This window comes from Bubalus kerabau, chromosome 8, assembly GCF_029407905.1.
Source record: "Bubalus kerabau isolate K-KA32 ecotype Philippines breed swamp buffalo chromosome 8, PCC_UOA_SB_1v2, whole genome shotgun sequence".
NCBI classification, from domain to species: Eukaryota; Metazoa; Chordata; class Mammalia; order Artiodactyla; family Bovidae; genus Bubalus; species Bubalus kerabau.
This window is the reverse complement of record NC_073631.1, coordinates 13564170-13583850: the sequence shown is the minus strand read 5'-3', so window position 1 is coordinate 13583850 and position 19681 is coordinate 13564170. Positions and strand designations below refer to the sequence as shown.

Sequence of the window (19681 nt, the reverse complement as noted above, 5' to 3'; positions counted from 1 at the left end):
TTTAGAGCCTGTCAATATTTCTGTGTAACTAATCTTTAAGATCTCTGACCAAAAGTTTAACAAAATTATTTTCCATTTTAAAGAACGACCATGCATGGCCACTTGACACACTCATTTACAATGCACACAAAAATTAATGCTGAGTTATCTCTGAACGTGAGCTGATATGAAAGAAGCGTGACTTCAAGGGAGCTAAGCTGGTTACCACAAGGTATACAGTTATGGTGCTTTGCATGTAAGATAAGCACACTCACAATGGAAAAGACAGAAAAAAGAATACAATGGTACTTTTTGAAAGGATTTCTTTCAAAGGTCCCATGTAAATTACACACAACAAACCCATGAATTCACAGATTTAATGCCTGGTGCTTTTCAAAAATAACCCAAACATTCATAACATAAAATAAATTGGAACTTGGCTGAAGTATACACATGAACTTCAGGGCAGGAGGCTGATGTGCATGAATGGGAGTCACTCAGCCGGAAGACTGCTGGCAGTCATTCTGTTTTTCCTTACCTTTTGTTACATACACAAAAACTCAAGAGTATTCTGTCTGACTGTGTGATCAGTTGCTCAGTCATGCCCACATGTTACGGAAGAAGTTATACGCTTTAATTTTACTAAAGAACTTGGTGATTTACAAAGGTCAAGGATCGACTACATTTAATACTAAACTGACAGTGTAGCTACAGTTTCTCTAGAGTCATAATTCAATGGAAAAATATCAAGAACTATACTATAACATGGGCTTCCCTGGTGGCTCAGCAGCAAAGAATCCACCTGCCAAAGCATGAGACACAGGTTCGATCACTGGGTTAGGAAGATCCCCTGGAGAAGGAAATGGCAATCCACTCCAGCATTCTTGCCTGGAGAGTCCCCTGGACAGGGGAGCCTGGTGGGCAACAGTCCATGCGGTCACAAAGAGTCCGGACACGACTGAGCGACTGAACGACAGTAGCAGCATACTCTAACTTGTTTCTCTGAAGTCTCACTTAAAGCAAGGATCATGCTGCCAAAGAACAAACCTTACAAGATCTCCCTTCTTCCATTTAGACACCTAAAAATCAACCGTGCCATTTTAAAAATTGACTGGCACTCTATCTTAGGACATATTTCTCAGAAATACTGAATAATTTAAGTAATATAGACTACGATGCTTACTTTGATCATCTTTCTTGAATATTTAATGGCAAAGCAACTGTTTTTAAGAACTTACAAGGATTCTGTGGCGACCACTCTTTCCGCCAACCCATACAGTGTGTCCCCGGAGGCCAAAACCACTAGGTGGCTCAGGTGAGGACTCGGCACCTTCTCCTTCCTCTCTTCTGCTGCTGTGAGCGGGGCGGCGCCATCAGCCGAAACCTCCTGAAAAGACAGCACGCGCACACAGCCTGGAACGGCAACTCTAACAGCAATAGACCGCATGGCGTTACAAAACTGGAACTACAATTAAAATGCTATCGGGCATACGTTAATTACACTTGATTTCAGTTCTCCCCCCCCCTCCCCTTTTATAGTTCCTAACTACTAGAACTTTCCTTTTTATACTAAAGGAAAATGACCCAACTCCATATACTATTTTTCTAAACGTGGTCAAACAAGAAACCCTTACAAAGGGACAAATATTTCATAGAGACAATAGTGAGAAGTCTTTCAAGAACTTGTAAATGTTGAAAAAGAGACTGCCCCACCAGGATCAAGCTGTTAAAATCCAAAAAAACTGTGGTGTGATCAACCCTTTCACATTGAAGTTTTAACCAAGGTAACCTTGGTGTATTCCCAAGATGGTAGGACTAAAATGTAGTTCTAAACTGAAATAGAATCAACTGTATTATATATGTCTACACATAGACTACTGATCTGCAGGAAGATGACAGATGGAAATAAAAGAAATGGATGTCCAAAGAGATGAGTGGGCTGAGCCTTAAAAGATCCTTGAAGAAAATTATAGCACAAAAATTGAATATAAACAAAGCTAGAAGTGTACACAATGTAAATCTAGATTACTTTTTAAATCAATTTTATAATTACAAATCTCTTAACATTTGCCTTATGGAAAAAAGGAGACATCAAATGCATAGAACTCTGGGAGCGTAACAGGTTTGTAAATTTAGCAAAATGGAAATAATACATTATAAAACCTTTCAAGTTAGATAATGGTTTTATTCTTTAGTTTTTTTTTTATAGCCTGTCTTCTACTAAAGGTACTGTCACTCTTCAATCTATAATTACTCAATTAGCATTTAAAAGTTATTTTGTGAACAACTGTGTTTTCTCTCAGGACGATCAGGATAAGGGAACCATGCAAGTTAATCAGTGTCATGGCTCCATTATTTATTTCCTTCTACTAAAAAGGAACAAAAATCACCCCACTACTGTCAAAAAAAAAAAACAAATAAAAAATCACAAAATTTCATACTGTTTCATACCAATTGGCTGCCTAGGCTATTATATTTAATAATTTAATTCTGGTGGCTATTTAATCACCACCTACCTGAGTGTCCAAGTAAAAAGCCTTAGAATCACTCTTGACCCCCCTTCCTTCTCACCTTCATCATGCCTAAACAGACAACTCTCTTGTCTGTTTCTTTCTCATGTCATTACTTCATCAGGATCAGGGCCCCACAACATTCCTGACCGGACCCATTCTAAAAGTCCCCTAGTAGTCCCTCTAGCTTCTCCTGTTTCTACTCCACTTTCCACACTGGTTTATTTTTCAATAATACCTAGGTGATTTTTCTAAAATGGACATGTGATCACACCAGTCTGAAATTTAAAAATCTCAACTGACAATCCCTTCCTCATGGAGAAAAAGCCTAAACTTTGTTGCCACGACATCACTCCTTTACCACCTTGCCAGTCTCGTTTCCAGATGATCTCTGCACCCCTAAGATCTGGTCACACTGGACTGCTTGTTACACCTGCCTTACTGACGCTCTTGTCTTAGAGCTCTTTTCTCCCTGTCTTCCTAGCTCTTATTTCACTTTTTAAGTGTGAACTCATATTCACCTCCTTCCTGTAAATTTCTCACTCTCCCAAGAAATGTACTTGTGTTATCATTATCTACATGCATGCCCGTATGTGGCGTACAGCACAGTCTGTCAGTGGCTGTTCTCCCTTACAGCGTTGTGAGTTCCCGAGGCAGGGACCAATTTCGCCCTCTCTGTACCTTAAATTCGTGGCATGCCTCTTGGCATGAGCAGACCCTCCTCAGTTTCACTGATGGAGAGGATGGTAAGAACCTTCTCTTACTCTATTATTCTCTTTCAAGCCCATTCATTCCCACTAGGCGTTTGTCTGCTTCACTGCACAAAGAAGGAGTTAGCCAAGTACCCACTGGCCTCCTTAGGGCCAAGTCCAAGAGTCAACTCTGAATATCCATCTCTGAATATTCCTCCTGACCTTTGAACCCAGCAGTGCTCCAGTTTTTATTCCTGACACTTCTCTAACTGACATTCTACTCCTTATACAATTTCATCCAGTCTCACAGAGTTAAAATGCCATCCACATGCCAACAGCTCAAAATTTAAGCCCTGACTGGTCCCTCATCTTTAGCGGATTTAACATATCTGAAACTGAACTCCTGATGTCATCCTAAAACGTGCAGCTCCTTTAGCCTTATCCACCCACTAATGGGACAGGCTCCCGAAGTCAGCTTCCATCCTTGACTCCTCTCAGTGTCAAACTCCTCTTGTAATCCATCAACAAATCTTGATGGGTCTACCTTCAAAACAGACCCATCTGGGGAAATATGCTCAAGAAGAGCACGAAAGTCACCAAAATGTCAACATGATGTAAGCAAATGGTATGTGCGTACTGTGCACTTAAACAGAAAAGCTTCTAAACAGGACCCTGGTTTCAGCTCATACCAGGAGAGTAAGGAAAGGATATACAGCCTTTTGAAGACTTTAAGAAATGAAACCGTCATCTTTATTCTCACAGTGAAAGTTACATTTATAGCTTTTTCTGCCACTAATGTACTAACGCAAAGAAAATTCATATTTATGGACTTTTCTGGATCAATTTAGAATACATTTTTTCACATCAAAGATCCAAAGTTGGCCAAAGGTCTTAAAGCAAACAATTTAGCATCACCAGGTAGATAACTAAAAATTCACATTTCTGATACCACCACCACCTACGGCAGCCCTCTTTCCTACTTGTTCACTATTAGACCATCTTTTTTTAGACTTTTATTTGATGTGTCTAACAAATTTTCTTAGTTTACAGTGAATTTACATGATAAGCAGTTTCAGGTGGCATTTTAAAGAATAAGATGATGTGATTCTGCCTTTTACAGCTTGAAGACAAGCAAAACTTAAAAATATATATGGAGAAAATTACCCAAAAAGTGCTTATTAAAGTTTTAAGGAATACATAGGAGAAATGTGAGGAAAAAATACTACTTCCATCCAGTGGTTTCAGATTGATTAGGCTATAATTTGTTTTAATAGACAAGAAATATATTGAATAGCAAGAAACCAATTAATGTTCTCTGCCAGTGTAGATACAAATTAATGAAGATGATTTATATACCAGCTTATGGAAACCTGAGATCAAGGTCTAGTAAATGACAAATATATTTTTTAAAATAATAAAACAATGCTTATCAGTATGAATAACAATTTAACATGTAAATCATTGGAAACTAATGGAAATTTTTAGAAAAACTTCTGGTGTACTGCTATAGAGTCTTATCCAACAGAGGAGTCAGGATTCAGGAGAGACTCTGTCAAAGGTCAGTGAAGGGGAATGACAGCCTGCATGGGCTTCTGGTCCAAGGTGCAGTCTTTGATTTAAGAGATGGGAAGAATAAGGTCTTAAAAAAAGATATCTTTAGGGACCTCCCCAGTGGTTGAGAATCCGCCTGCCAATGCAGGGGACACGGGTTTGATTCCTGGTTTGGGAAGATCCCACGTGACACAACCACAGAAGCCCATGAGCCTAGAGCCTGTGCTCTGCGATAAGAGAAGACACTGCAATGAGAAGCCCACACACCACAGAGAAGAGCAGCCCCGCTGGGCCGCAAGCAGAGAAGCCCGTGCACAGCAATAAAGACCCAGAGTGCAGCCAAAAACAAACAAATAAATATCTTTAAAAGACAAGGTACCAAAGGAAAAATCTATTTATTAGGGAGGGGTTTGTCTCTGGTTTTAAAAAAAAATGCATTCATAAAATTGACTATTACACCAATTTAGGAAAAAACGTCTCCAGTGCATCAAGAACTGGTCTGACAGATGCTACAGATACACTGTTATCAGTAGATGGGTGACCGCTTGTCTAAAGAACAGCTAGTTGGCCACTGTTTACTGGATCACGCTATTCATTACACACTGTATGACAGCATTAAATCCACCCCTCAAGGCTCAGATCTGGAACTGTGGCTTGACAATCATTAGCTAGTAACTAGCAGAGCTACCAGAGAGCCACCAGCGTGAATGACTCTAGTGGTATATTTTGGCCCATCTATCATCAGGCATTCAGCCAGAGACAAGAAATAATTCAGCTGTAGGCTAAGATTTGGAAAACAAGATCTTCAGGTCAAGGTTATACTCAGTGTCAAACAAGGAGAAGCAAAATCGAAACGGATAAATGCCAATGGGGCTGAAAGTCAATGATGGATTTTACACAAAACCAAAAAAAAAGAAATTGATGACTGTGTCAAACAAGCTTTGACTCTGCAAATGAAGACCAGGATTAAGTGGACAACAAGACCAAGATAACAAGCCAGGTTAATCCAGGTGACACCAAACTCAAGGATTCAAGTTTATTCATTTACTTTATATACATATATTGAAGAGATGCTGTATACAAAAGTAAGTGCTATGAATATGAATGTGTATTTTAAAAATAAGTGCTGGGCAAAAAGATCTCCAAATGTAAAGGGGAGTGGATGAGACAGATACAGGTTATTTCCTCTGCATAAACAGTGCTCACACGAAATATCCACACATGGCTCTCTCATTTTATTCATATCTCTGTCTGAAGAGCACTGTCCCATCACCCTGCTTCATTTTCTTCTTGGCACTTATCAGGACCTGCCACTCTTACATATTTATCTGTCTCGCTGCCCCAGTAAAATGCAAGTTTCAAGAAGATGAGAATTACCTCTGTGTACTGATGACCTTTCCACTATTACAGTAATGCATGATATATAATAATTATTCCAAATAAGTACTGCTTAAAAGAATGAATGATTACAAAAACTTCAATAAGAAGTATGCTCATAATATAGAGCTTATGCAAAAGTGATTGCTTATTTGGGTAAGTGAAGGAATAAAGATGAAAATTCATGAATGCAGAGAAAAGCACTGAAGAACACACGTCTCTGGCTACAGTGACCAAGCATAAGAAAAAAATTTTTTTCTTATATTAAATGCTTATATTGGCTTAAATACTATAGAGCATCATTCCCAGTTTTGCTAACACAGCATTTTAAAACATGCATTTCATCACACGACAGTTAAGAATCAGGACTCCCTACTATATAGCCAATTAAACTCAAACGTCTCAAATGTTAAAGACATTTACAAAGTGGTCCTTAAACAATCTTTGCAACACAACTCTCTGTCATAAACAGATGCCCCATCACAAAAACCTGTCAGTTTGGGCTGGGCTTGCTCCCACCACCAGGCCCTTGCTCAGCCTCGGAACCTTAATGTGAATACCATTCCTTCTCCTTTTCCTCACTAACCCCATGCCTGCTCTTCAAAGTCGAGCATCCTCCTCTAGTCATTCTCAGACATTAATTCTGAAGATAAACCTTTCTTCTCTTTGAACTTGCATTTGCACACAGAACCAGTATCATATTCTTTGGGTATACTAGCTTTCTCTCTCCATCTGGCTATAAGAAACCTCCATCTCACTTCCTACAGGCAATTAGTGGACTAGGAACAATTAGTGGACTAGGAATTAACATATGTATAGAAATACATTTACATGTAGTTGATTAGATGGCCAATTTCTATCTTAAATAACCCAAAAGAATGGATTCCAACTGATTACTTACCAGATCAATGAGGCTTTCTTGTATCCTGTTTAGAGTTGTTCTTAGTCTACTACTACTAAGACCTAGTCCTGTTGATTCCAACTGAAAAAGACAACGAAAAGCATGTTAAATCACTTTGGAGAGAACCCTGCAAATGTTTTAACTTCAAAGTATTGAAAAGTATGTGTTGAGTTTTTACTCAAATTCTTAGTGTTCAGAGGGTTTCCAAACACCAAATTACCAAAATATCAGGGAAAGAAGTCAAATCTTCACCCTCAAGGGAACAAGAGAGCTACTGACACATGTGCCACACTAACATCAATCAATCTAATGAATTATCAGGAGAGAATTCACCAGAATTTCTTTCCCACAGATTACTACTTTCAACTGCAAAGCCTAAAGATTTTCATATACTTAAAGAACCCAAGGATGGGAAAGGTCACACAGACACAGAAAAAACAAAACAGAGATGATACATATTTTCAGTATCAAGAATGAGAGTATGGATAACACTACAGATTCAACATTAAAAGGATAATAAGAGAATTTTATGAATAATTTTATGCCAATAAATTTACCAAACCAGATAAAATGGACAAACTCCTTGACAAACTCATAAAAACTGACCTTAGAAGAAACAAATATTTAGCAGTAATTGTCAAATTTAATAAAAGCTTTCAAAAAGTACTAACCCTACATAGACTCTCAGAAAATATAAAAAAGAATGTTTCCCAATTGTTTTATGAGACTAATATTACACTGATTTCTAAGCCAAAGATTTCACAGAAAACCTAACTACAGACTCATAAACTTTATGGACACAATTTTTTTTTTTTAATTCTTAAGAAAATATTGAGGAAAGAGAAGGGATGAGACAGAGGATGAGATGGATGGATGGCATCAGCAACTCAATGGACATGAGTTTGAGCAAATTCCAGAAGACAGTAAATGACAGGGAAGCCTGGCATGCCACGGTCCATGAAATTGCAAAGAGCTGGACACGACTTAACAAACAACAACAACAAGAAAATATTACCAAATTCCTTCATGACCAAGTGGTGTTTGTCTTGGGAATACAAGACTGGTTTAATAGCCTAAAATACTACTTTGAAATTAACCAACATAATTCATCATATTTTTAGGAAAGAAAGTTATGATTGCTTAAATAGATTCAGAAACTTTATCCTTTCATGATAACATGAATTTATCCTTTCATGACTAAATTTATCCTTTCATAATAACAATTCAGAAAACCAGTAACAGAAGAGAATTTTGTCAACATGATCATAGGACTCTATAAAATAGCTAGCATCATAATCAATGGTGAAAGGCTCAACACTTTCTATCCTGGAGAGATGAGCGAGGAGGGAACAGGACGTCAACTCACACCACTTTTATTTTACGTTGTGCTGGAGGTCAAGTTTTTGTAATTTTTCTCCAGCATACAGATATATATGCTGTATGAGGCCTACAGACTAAAAAATACAAGGCAAATAGACTGGAAAAGAAGAGGTAAAGCTGAATATCAGATACAACTTTAAGCGCTGATTTAACTCCACTCCACGAATTTTGGTATGCTGTATTTTCATTATCATTCACTTTGAAATAGTTTCTAGTTTCTCTAGTGGTTTCTTATTTAACCCAATCTTTATTTAAGTGTGTGTTAATTTTTAAATATTTCAGTTTTCCCAATTTATTGTTATTTCTTTCTAATTTAATTATATTGACATCAGAAAATATATCCTATATGATTTCTATGGTTTTTAAACTCATTAGAATATGTTTCATGGCCCAGAAATATGGTCTATCCGGACAAATGTTCAAGCTAGAACAGAACTGTTTTAACCAATATGATAGTCACAAGTCACATGTGGCCAATTTAAATATAAACCAGCTAAAATCAAGTACAGTGAAAAATCCAGTCCCCAATCATACCAGTCACGTTTAAGTGCTCAAAAGACACTGTGGCTTTTGGTTACCATATTGGGCAGTACAAATATAGAACATTTCCATTATTGCAAAACTTCTCTTGGACAGCACTGCTCTAGAGGCACAGTCTAAGAAGATACAGTAAAGTTCATTTAGAAGACTAAAAGATGCTAACAATTAGCTAAAACTGCAGAATGGCTTTCTTTAATATTTATTGAGCATTGTGTAATGAATTAGTACCTATTTTATAGTGACATGAATTCTGCAGCAACTTAAGTCTCTGATTATGTTAGTATTCTAATTTTGCAGAGTTGAGAACACAGCAAATTCAGATCCTATATTAAAAGATTATCCCTTTGATATACTTGTGATCACAGTGAGAATGAGTATTTTGTATGATGAATATAGTCATCCATTAAAACTCACAAGTTTTTGAAAAGGTACAAAATATTGTATGTGAAAAATTAGTATTAGGATATGTTCATAAAATCCAATGCTATGCTTTTATTAAAAAAAAAAAATCTGTCAAAAACCTAGGAATTTCCAAATATCAGATCAGTTACCTGCTTAATACTGTGCTGTTCTTCTTAGGAGTAGAAAAAGATAAAACTCAACAAGATCTTTGTAAGCACATAAAGGAGGTACAAGAAATATTAATTCTATGGCAGGCAGATGGTTCAGTTCAAAGATTTTAATATTATTTTAAAAAATATTTGTCATTATCTTCTGAAGGTACAGTGCCTGCTATGGTTGTTAGCCAATATTTAAAATGTTTCATTTATTGTAATAAATATACACCAAGACAGATTTAAACAAAGCAACCTGCACATTTTCACTGCCAAAATACATCAAAGTTAGAAAGAGATGCTGTACTTTTTCTGCCAAAAATGTGAATAATATACAATATGTCTATTATATCAAAGCTTAAAACTAATATATTTTAAACAAGGCAACTGGGCACACAAAAAGCTGGTATCAATAATTCTGTTGCATTTTGGATGGATAATTTTCAAAATAATGTCATTTGTGTATTTTATACAGAGAGAATGAACTTTACATTTACAAAAACAAATTTTAAAAGAAACAGTCTCCTCCCCCAAAAGACTGACTTACTGAATCATTCCGACCAAAAAAGGTATATATTGCATACAAGTAATAATCAAAGAGCTGAGACATGAAATGGATAACATCAAAAGCAATTGGCTTAAGAATGTTCATCATCTGCATATATTTACCTGAAAAGAAAAAAAAATAATAAATAGCACAAAATTAAAATCTGTTAGTCTCCAATTAAGAAACCATAAAAATACTTTACCAAAATATTTTTAATGAAATATTACATTCCTGAGTCATATTGGCCATGCCTCAAGTACTCAACATTTATTTGTAGCTCATTTATTTGTAGTTAATTACTACTATACTGAACAGCGCTGATATAGAAGAGTTATACCATCTTGGAAAGTACTACAGGATGGCACTGATTAAAAAAAAAATACCTATAAAAACTTCTCATGTCATTATATTTTACTGTTTGTCTTACATTTATGGAACTCCTGAACTCTTCTACAATGACACTGTATACAAAGCCAACATAGCTCCTCATCTCTTGGAGATTCCATTTAAAACAAGTTCTTCAAAAATGTTTAGGTGTAATAAGACAAAAGACAACGTATTCTGAGAAAAGGTGGGGTTCTTTTCATAAGCATATTATACACATGTAGCAAAAGTAAAAAACAAACAAACAAGAAGAAAATGTGGAAGACACTCCCCGTTCCCCCGGATCCTAGCCCTGTGAAATCTGCCGTCGGAGGCCAAGAACATTTCTTTATCACCACATCAGAGCTCAACAGTCTCAAAGTGCCAAGAACACGTCCTCCTCATTCCTTCCTTTGGGAGATGCCAGTGTTCCTTTCTTTTTCCTCTACACGTATGATACAGTTACATAAAAACATTTAAAACCCCAAATTTCTGCATTTATAAACTTGTTCATGTGTTTGAAAGGTGCATGGGAGATGGGCTGAATCAAATAACACCCAATAATGAGTACTGAATTGTGTTTTTTAAAGGAAATAACAGGGAAAGAAGCAGATCTATAAAAAATGCTTTTCTGCAGAAGTTGTTAAAACAGGCTATTTGCTTTATTTCCAAATGAGCATTCAGGAGCCATCTCTACTTTATGGAACTGCTATGCATTTTAACCTGGTACTATTGAGGACACCAGAATTTAAGAGAAAACACATTAACTGCAGCAGAAAAAAAATGACAAATTTACTCTAATGGAAATATCTACATCATTTCTTTATTATCTAAGAACTCAGTATATCTGTCTTAATTTACACGAGAAATGAGTTTAAATAATGACGGTCAGAAAGACAAGCACACACACATATCAGAGTAAAAAAAAAACCATCAATTTAGATTCTATTCTTACTCCTGTTTACAAGTCTTTTGTTTCAGAATTATTTTTTGTAATAATTTCACATAATCGAGATTTTTTTTTTTTAAATCTCAATTGAAAAATATTTTGAAAATACACTCATAGAATATTCTGGATCACTATGAAGACATTTCATCGACTGCAAACACATCGCTATTTAAACTGCAACTATTTACCCATTAAATAATGTGATACTGTAAAGAAAAAAAAATGAAAAAGTAGATAATATTACTTTAGTCTGTAAAAGAACATTTCTAGAAGGTGAATAGTAGACAACATCTGGATTGACACATATCCAGAATACAAAGCTCCTCTCCATTCCTAATAAGATTAAACATTCTTCATATAAGTCATCTTAAGAAAGGATATAAAAATGAATTAATAGGTAAAAGCTATTTTAAATATGCATTCAGAAAAAAAAAAAAAAAACAAACACCAGATGATCCCAACTGGTCTAAAAAAAAAGGAAACATAATCATTCAGTACATTCAACAAACACTTTTTGAAAGCTTACTATGTTCACGGTCTTGTGTTAAGACACAAGGAACTACACAGAGTCCCTGTTCTCTCACAGAGCCCCTTCCATGACTTCACAGGGTCAGACACGGAAGGCAGTCACTGATAAGCAGGCTGCCAGTATACTAACATAGAGAAGAGTAAGAAATCGGTCTTTCCAGTTCTACAGGGTCGAGTAGGCCTTTGGAGGCCTGAGGGAATTTATGCACTCCCTCAGTATTATTGAACTAAAAAAGAATTTTACAATCATTTAAATTCCTATGAAGAGAAGTGGCTGAGAAAGTAAAGGCAGGTACGTATGCTCACCAGAAAATGATAAATCTCAAAACATTCCTAGACCAGGGGTTGGCAAACCTTTCCTGTAGAAGACCAAAGACTAGATCGCTTAGGCTTTGTATGTCATTCAGTCTCTGGGGCAGATACTCAGCTCTGCTAGCCTTGGTTTCAACTATTCAACTCTCCCCTCATAGCACACAAGCAGCCATGGACGACATGTGAACAAATGAGCATGGGTGTATTCCAATAAAACTTTATTTACAAAAACAGGTAGTCAGACTGATTTGGCCTGCAGGCTACAGTTTCCCAATCCCTGTCTGTACTAGATGACAGAGAGTAGATGGGAGCAAGACTACCCATCTTTGTCAAAGAGAACCACAAAGGATGTGGAAGCTGTCTGGTAAGACGTGACTGCTTAGAAGCAACAGGTACTGCAAAGGAACAGGCACAAGACATGGGGCTGAGAAAGCATGGACGGACTGAAGGTCTACATATGGAACAAAGTACCTGTCCACACGCCCCAGTTACTGTTCCTCATCAGCAGTTACAGTACTGTAGCCTCCCCTCCCCTTATCTGCAGTTTCAGTTACCCACAGTCAACCTCACTCCTAGAACAGTAAATAGAAAATTCTGGGAATAAACAAGTCATAACTTTTAAGTCGAGTGTTGCTCTGAGCAGCATGCTGAAATCTCACGCTGTCTGGCACCATCCCTTTGACCAGCACATTCTGCCTGCTAGTCACTTAGTAGCCATCTCAGTTATCAGATCAGCTGTTGTGGTATCTCTGTGCCTGTGTTTAAGGAATCCTGATTTTACTTTATAATGGCCCCCAAATGCAAGAGAAGTGATGCTGGCAATTCGGATCTGCCAAAGAGAAGCTGTACAGTACTTCCTTTGAGTGAAAAGGTGGACGTTCACAACTTAATAATGAAAGAAAAAAAAATCATATGCTGAGGATGCTAAGATCTGTGCTAAGATTGAATCTTCTGTGAAACCATGAAGAAGGAAAAAGAAATTTGTGCTAGTTTTCTTTGTCACACCTTGGACTGCAAAAGTTTCAACCAAAGCAATAAGTGCTTAGCTAAGATGGTAAAGGCACTGAATCTGTACAGTAAGGTACTGTGTGAGAAAGACTACATTTATATAACATTTATTATAGCATATGTTATAATTTTTCTATTTTATTATTAGTATGGCTTGTTAATCTTTTCCTGTGCCTAGCCTAATTTATAAACTTTTTACCACAGGTATGTATACAGAAGAAAAAACATCAACTATATAGTGTTTGCCATGACCTATGGTTTTAGGCATCTACTGGGGATCTTTGAACATATTTCAACACATAAAGGGGGACTACTGTATAGGCTGCCAGAATTTCCCAGACAAAAGCAAAATAAAGCCCCCTAGGAGTTCTTTCTAAAAGAAGTAAAGAAGAAACAACACCCCCCCACCCCCAACACTGGCAAATACACTTAATTGAACAAACTTAAAAAAGTAAAAGAAAAGCTAAGATTTCTAGTGTGGCTATTGGCACCACAGATTAAAATCTTTCTCATTCTGGGAATCTGGAGATCTGTCCCCATAATGTAAAGTGAGTGAGTGAGTGAGTGAAGTCGCTCAGTTGTGTCCGACTCTTGGCGACCCCGTGGACTATAGTCCACCAGGCTCCTCTGTCCATGGGATTCTCCAGGCAAGAATACTGGAGTGGGTTGCCATCTACCCAGACCTGCCCTACTCTATACAAAGTTCCCAGTTAGAATACCTACTAAGGAGAAAGAGCCAGCTCCAACACAGTTCTAATTACTCAGCAGTGGACACCCACAATGGCTATCCAGGCCTTCTATTTTAGGGATAAAAAATCGAAAGTCACCAGGCTCATGAGGAAAATTCAGAATGACAGTAAAAAGAAAAGCTGATGCTAGAGAAAATAAAACAACTAAAGCTAAAGAAGAGGAAATACAGTAATCATGTAAAGCCCTATAATAGGCAAACATGGCAGGAAGAAAAAGAGTATAGAAGGGTTCTTAAGTATTTAAAGTTATTAAAAATGTGATTTTTTTAAAAAAATTAAAGAAATGGGAAAAGGAAGTCTACCAGAAGGTATAGCAAAAAGACAAGAATACAGAAAAATATTGATATTAGAGAAATATGAGAGACGTAAAGGGCCAACTAGAGAGACTGAACACTTGAGTGAGGGGAAATCCAAGAAAAAGAGATTAAAGAAAATGGGGAGGCAGAAATCAAAGAAAAAGTCACAGCTGAGAAACACATGAACCATTAGACTGAAAGGGCAACAAACTACCCAACACACTTAATGAAAAAGAACTCACAGAGACACCAGAAAGGATTCTGAAACATCAGGGGGAAAAACCATAAAAGCTTTCAGACAGAAGAAATTTACCTGCAATAAAATGAATAATAGAACACCAGACATTTCAACTTTCTAAGGAAAAGTAATTCTCAGTCGACAATTCTATACACAACTAAACTGTCATTCCATGAAGAGCAGAATAAAGACATATTTAGACTGACGAGGATTCAAAACATTTACTTAACACTCTTTTCTGAGAAATTACAATTAGTAGAAAGACAATCAGAAACAAATCAAGAAATTGCCTCCATACTATTGAGAGGGTGCAGTAGGTGGGTGGGAGACATTTGCTTTTTACCACAGGTTCTTCTTTACTAATTAATGCGTTACTGCGAGGGCTTCCCCGGTGGTTCAGTGGTAAAGAACCTGCCTGCAGTGCAGGAGATGCGGGTTTGATCCCTGGGTTGGGAAGATCCCCTGGAGCAGGGCATGGCAGCCCACTCCAGTACTCTTGCCTGGAGAATCCCATGGACAGAGCAGCTTGGCGGGCTACAGTCCATGGGGTCACAAAGAGTCGGACACGACTGAGCATGCACGTATACACGCACGTGATACTGTGAGAGGAGCCACCTTGATAAAAATACAGAAGCATGGTTCCGAAGTTAGTCAGCTGAGCTGAGAAAATGTGGTCTGTAGTTCAGATACACGGCACCCTCTCTTCCTCTCCAGGGTTCCCAACAGAAGCACAGAGGCAGCATGCTTTAGGAACCCAGAGGAAAGTTACCTAATAGGTACCCCAGATAACCAAGAAAGATGTCTCCCAAATTACAAATTTCATGAAGTTCCTACTCCTGCCTCCAACCTCTTACTATCACCATGCTGACCTCTGTCCAGGAACTGACACTCCTGACATCCTGCACTAGGGCTATGAAGCATGGAAGTCAAGAGCTTACTGGCTCTAGGATCAGACAACCTCTGTGATATATAAGGCATGTTATTTATCACCAGGCTTCAATTAACTGTATATTAAAAAGGTACTCTGAAGAACTCATGAGAAAATGCTTGTCAAATGTTTACATAGCGTATAATAAGAGAGCAAAATGTCTTAGCTACCTCTGCTAAATAAAATAAATATACTCATGAGGAAGGCAAAATGGGAGACATATATATATTTAGGGTATTACATGAAGAGAATCTAACCTAATCTGCAGATGAGGAAAAGCTTCACAGGGAAAGCACTGTTTAAACTCTCTCACCCTTTGCAGCATCATGGATGGGTCTAGAGATGATCATTCTAAGTCAAGTCAGACAGAGAAAGACAAAAATCACATGATATCACTTATATGTGGAATCTAAAAAATGATACAAATGAACTAATTTACAAAACAGAAACAGACTCACAGACATAGAAAACAAACTTATTGTTACCAAAGGGTAAGACAGAGAATAAATTGGGAATTTGGGTTTAATGGAAACACACTATTATATATAAAATAAACAACAAGGACCCACTGTACAGCACTGGGAACTATATGGAAAACAATCTGAAAAAGAAATATATACATATATATGTATGTGCATATGTGTGCTATATATATGTATATGAAACTGAATCATTTCCTGTATATCTGAAACACTGTACATCAACTATACTTAAATTTTTTTAAAAAGCAAAAAACAAAAACCCTCTCACCCTAAATCTAGACCCTGAGTCCTGTATACTCAAGGGAAAGAGGCACACAGAGGGGCTGGAGAAGAAACCAAGCAGCAGCGTGGACAAGGACTACAACCCAGAGGAACAAGACTGGGCCTGCCTTACGAGCTCATTGTAGGGAATGCAGAGAGAGGAGTGTGAGGACCACAGGGAAGGGGGCCTGGGGGATTTAGTCAGTGAGACACAGCCCCTGTGCAGAGAAGTGAATGCGAGGTAAAAAGAAAAAAAAATGCTGAAAGTGTGCGTGTGTGTGTTAAAAAATTAAAGAGTTCTCAGTGTAAAATTTATTGAGTAGCTACGGAAGCAAAAAGCATTTGGCTGGGTGCTCTATATGCTGCAAAGATGGCAAACTTTCTTCTTCTTGTATAGGAGCTAACAATCTGATGGGGCAAAAGCAAGAACAGGATCTGAGCTGGAAGGATGTTTGTTATCCTTATAACAGTGCACTGAGTTGAGAGATCCTCAGTGGGTATAAATAGCACATATAGGCCAACTGGAAATGCTACAAATGAGAAAGGTGAATTGGAGGTCAGGGCTTTGTTTCTACCTTGGGGTATTTTAATTTTTAACCATTTTCACACATTACTTTTTCAATTTAAAACACTGTGATAAAATGAAAATATCAATGTCCCACTTATAAGATTTCTTCCCTCCGAAGTCTGTGTTTGCTCCGTCATATACACTGCCACTCAGCCACGGTCTGACTAAACGTCCCTTGTGTGCATATCCCGGTAATGTTAAATCCTGTGCATGGGTTGGTGTGTATTCTTTCCAGCTGCTAAGGTAATAATTTTGTTGTAAGGTCTGCAGGTTTTATAAGCATAGGTTTTGGCACCCTATCCTCTGCCCCTCAGACTTAACCATAGCTGCTCACATGAGAGTTGCCTCCAGTAGAGAAAATGGTGGATAACAAGGCTACTTCAGTGATGAGACATACACCTTAAAATTTCTCTGCCTCTGTCTGCAAGAAATTCTCAGCCTGACAGGATTTTCTCTTTTCACAAGCAAGCATTCTGGTTGGTCCCCTGTACTTGTGAAAGATTCCAAGCCTTTCTAATAGATTTAGGTACCACCTGTGTGTGTGTGTGTGTGTGTGTGTAGGACTGGAGAGCCCCGTTAAACTCTTTTTGTCTAATCTCTCCTAAATATCTGCCAAATAAACACTACTTAAAAAGGACACTTTGTATACGCCTTTAATGTTCTCAAATGTGCTTCCCAACCACTAAGAATGAGTTCCTTCATCTTCCCAGGCACCAAAAATTAATCTAGCTTATTTACACAACTGTACTGGCTTTTTAAGAAGAGACATTAGCTTTGCCAGTATTACCTTCAAGTATTTCTATGCAATAATAACAGGGGATGGAGTACTGTTATTTACTAGTCGGAGACCCCTCAGTGAGTGGTTCCCTTAAAGTTCTACTTTATGCTGCTGCTGCTGCTAAGTCACTTCAGTCGTGTCTGAGTCTGTGCGACCCCATAGATGGCAGCCCACCAGGCTCCCCCATCCCTGGGATTCTCCAGGCAAGAACGCTGGAGTGGGTTGCCATTTCCTCCTCCAATGCATGAAAGTGAAAAGTGAAAGTGAAGTCGCTCAGTCGTTTCCGACTCCTAGCAACCCCATGGACTGTAGGCTCCTCCATCCATGGGATTTTCCAGGCAAGAGTACCGGAGTGGGGTGCCATCGCCTTCTCCGTCTACTTTATGAATATGTACAAAATGAAGATATAGATGCCCCAGGCAGAGAGAAAGTGGTAGGCATGAAAGTCTACTGAGGAATAGTGGCAGCACCTAATCCCAGCCCTAAATGAAAAGACATGAGAGTTAGATGATCATCCTATGCACTGTGCCCTAAGGACAACTCTAGTAAAAGATCCAGTGGGAAGAAGACTGAAATTACGGTGGTCAGATTCCCTGAATAAGTCCTATTCAGGACTGCTCAGGTTTAACACACCTGCTAGACTAAAGAGCCACAGAATGAAGTTTTTCTGTTTCTATAAAGCCACTGTTCGAAAACAATGTCCACTGTGTTGGTCAGTGATCCTTATGGAAGAATTTGTTGTTATTGTCTTCTGAATTTAGTTCCAGCAGCACACTTCTATCATTATCATATCCCTTTCTTAGATAATGAGAAAAACAGAATGTGTTGTTCCTTCTGATTTGTCTGCATTCCAGGTGGTGCTAGTGGTAAAGAACCTGCCTGCCAGTGCAGGAGATGTAAGAGACTCCAGCTCAATCCCTGGGTGAGGAAGTTGCCCTGGAGGAAGGCCTGGCAACCCACTGCAGTATTCTTGCCTGCAGAATCCCACGGACAGAGGAGCCTGGTGGGGTCCATAGGGTCGCAGAATCGGACATGACTGAAGCGACTTAACATGAACACAGTTGAATAAAACATGATTTTCCCCTCCTCAGTTTTGTTGTGGCTTCCTATTCGCTTTGACTGAATATATGTCTTTTAGGGTAGAAGGCAACAATGATGACCTCTAGCCCTTTTTGAACTAGGTAAGGAGACAACTTACCTTAAATGTGGTTAAGTTACCATTTAATGTGGTTGACTGTATTATTTTCCCCAACTACCTGTTCTTTTCCACCTCCACTCCCTGAAGAGGACTGTGCATCCTTGTCCAGTGCCCTGGACTGGCAGTTCCTTCCTGCGACAGAAGTTCACTTCTCTACCACACGTCAAGCCTGACTTGCTACGACCAGTGACATGTTACAGGAAGTCAGGGCAGCACATCAGAGTGGCAGCTTTAAGAGTCATAATATGGTTCAGCTCTTGTTCTCCCCATATCCCAGATTGGTGCTACTTTTTCAGCCTGCATCGCAGAATGAAGACACACATGGGGCAGAACCAAGAGGCTCAGGAGTCAATATGCATCGTGATAAATCATGATAAGGCCACTGATGTTTTAGGGTGTTTTGTTACTTCCACATAACTGAGCACAAACTGACTTCATTCAACTATATCCCAAGCAGTGTGTCCAGACACTGTAATCTACAGTGAGTACAGAGGACTGATAAGGATGACAAGGACTTTGGAATACCCAACAATGAGGACCATATAAGGGAACCAAGCACTGCTACTGCTGCTACGGCTAAGTCACGTCAGTCGTGTCCACCTCTGTGCGACCCCAAAGATGGCAGCCCACCGGGCTCCCCCATCCCTGGGATTCTCCAGGCAAGAACACTGGAGTGGGTTGCCATGTCCTTCTCCAATGCATGAAAGTGAAAAGTGAAAGGGAAGTCGCTCAGTCATGTCCGACTCTTCGCGACCCCATGGGCTGCAGCCCACCAGGCTCCTCCGCCCATGGGACTTTCCAGTCAAGAGTACTGGAGTCGGGTGCCATCGCCTTCTCCGAGGAACGAGGCACACTGACCCTGAAGAATGGACTGGGGAAAGGGAAGCAAAAGGAAAGGAAGGACACTATAGCTACCACCACATATCAGAAAAGGGGCCACATGGGAAAAAGGAGAAAAAAGTATAGACTTAAACTCTTTTGCTTTTAAGGGC

The 19681-nt window shown here is 38.6% G+C and overlaps 1 protein-coding gene across 2 annotated transcripts in view; it reads right to left on the bottom strand.

Moving 5' to 3' along the window:
• Nucleotides 1–19681, bottom strand: part of VPS50 (VPS50 subunit of EARP/GARPII complex) — a 138787-nt gene that overhangs the window by 11925 nt on the left and 107181 nt on the right. For both annotated transcript variants that reach the window (XM_055589724.1, XM_055589725.1), the window contains 3 exons: nucleotides 10032–10153; nucleotides 7011–7091; nucleotides 1218–1366 (listed from right to left, as the gene is read on the bottom strand). In XM_055589724.1, the coding sequence (XP_055445699.1) occupies nucleotides 1218–1366; nucleotides 7011–7091; nucleotides 10032–10153 (352 nt within the window). The remainder of the gene's footprint in view (nucleotides 1–1217; nucleotides 1367–7010; nucleotides 7092–10031; nucleotides 10154–19681) is intronic.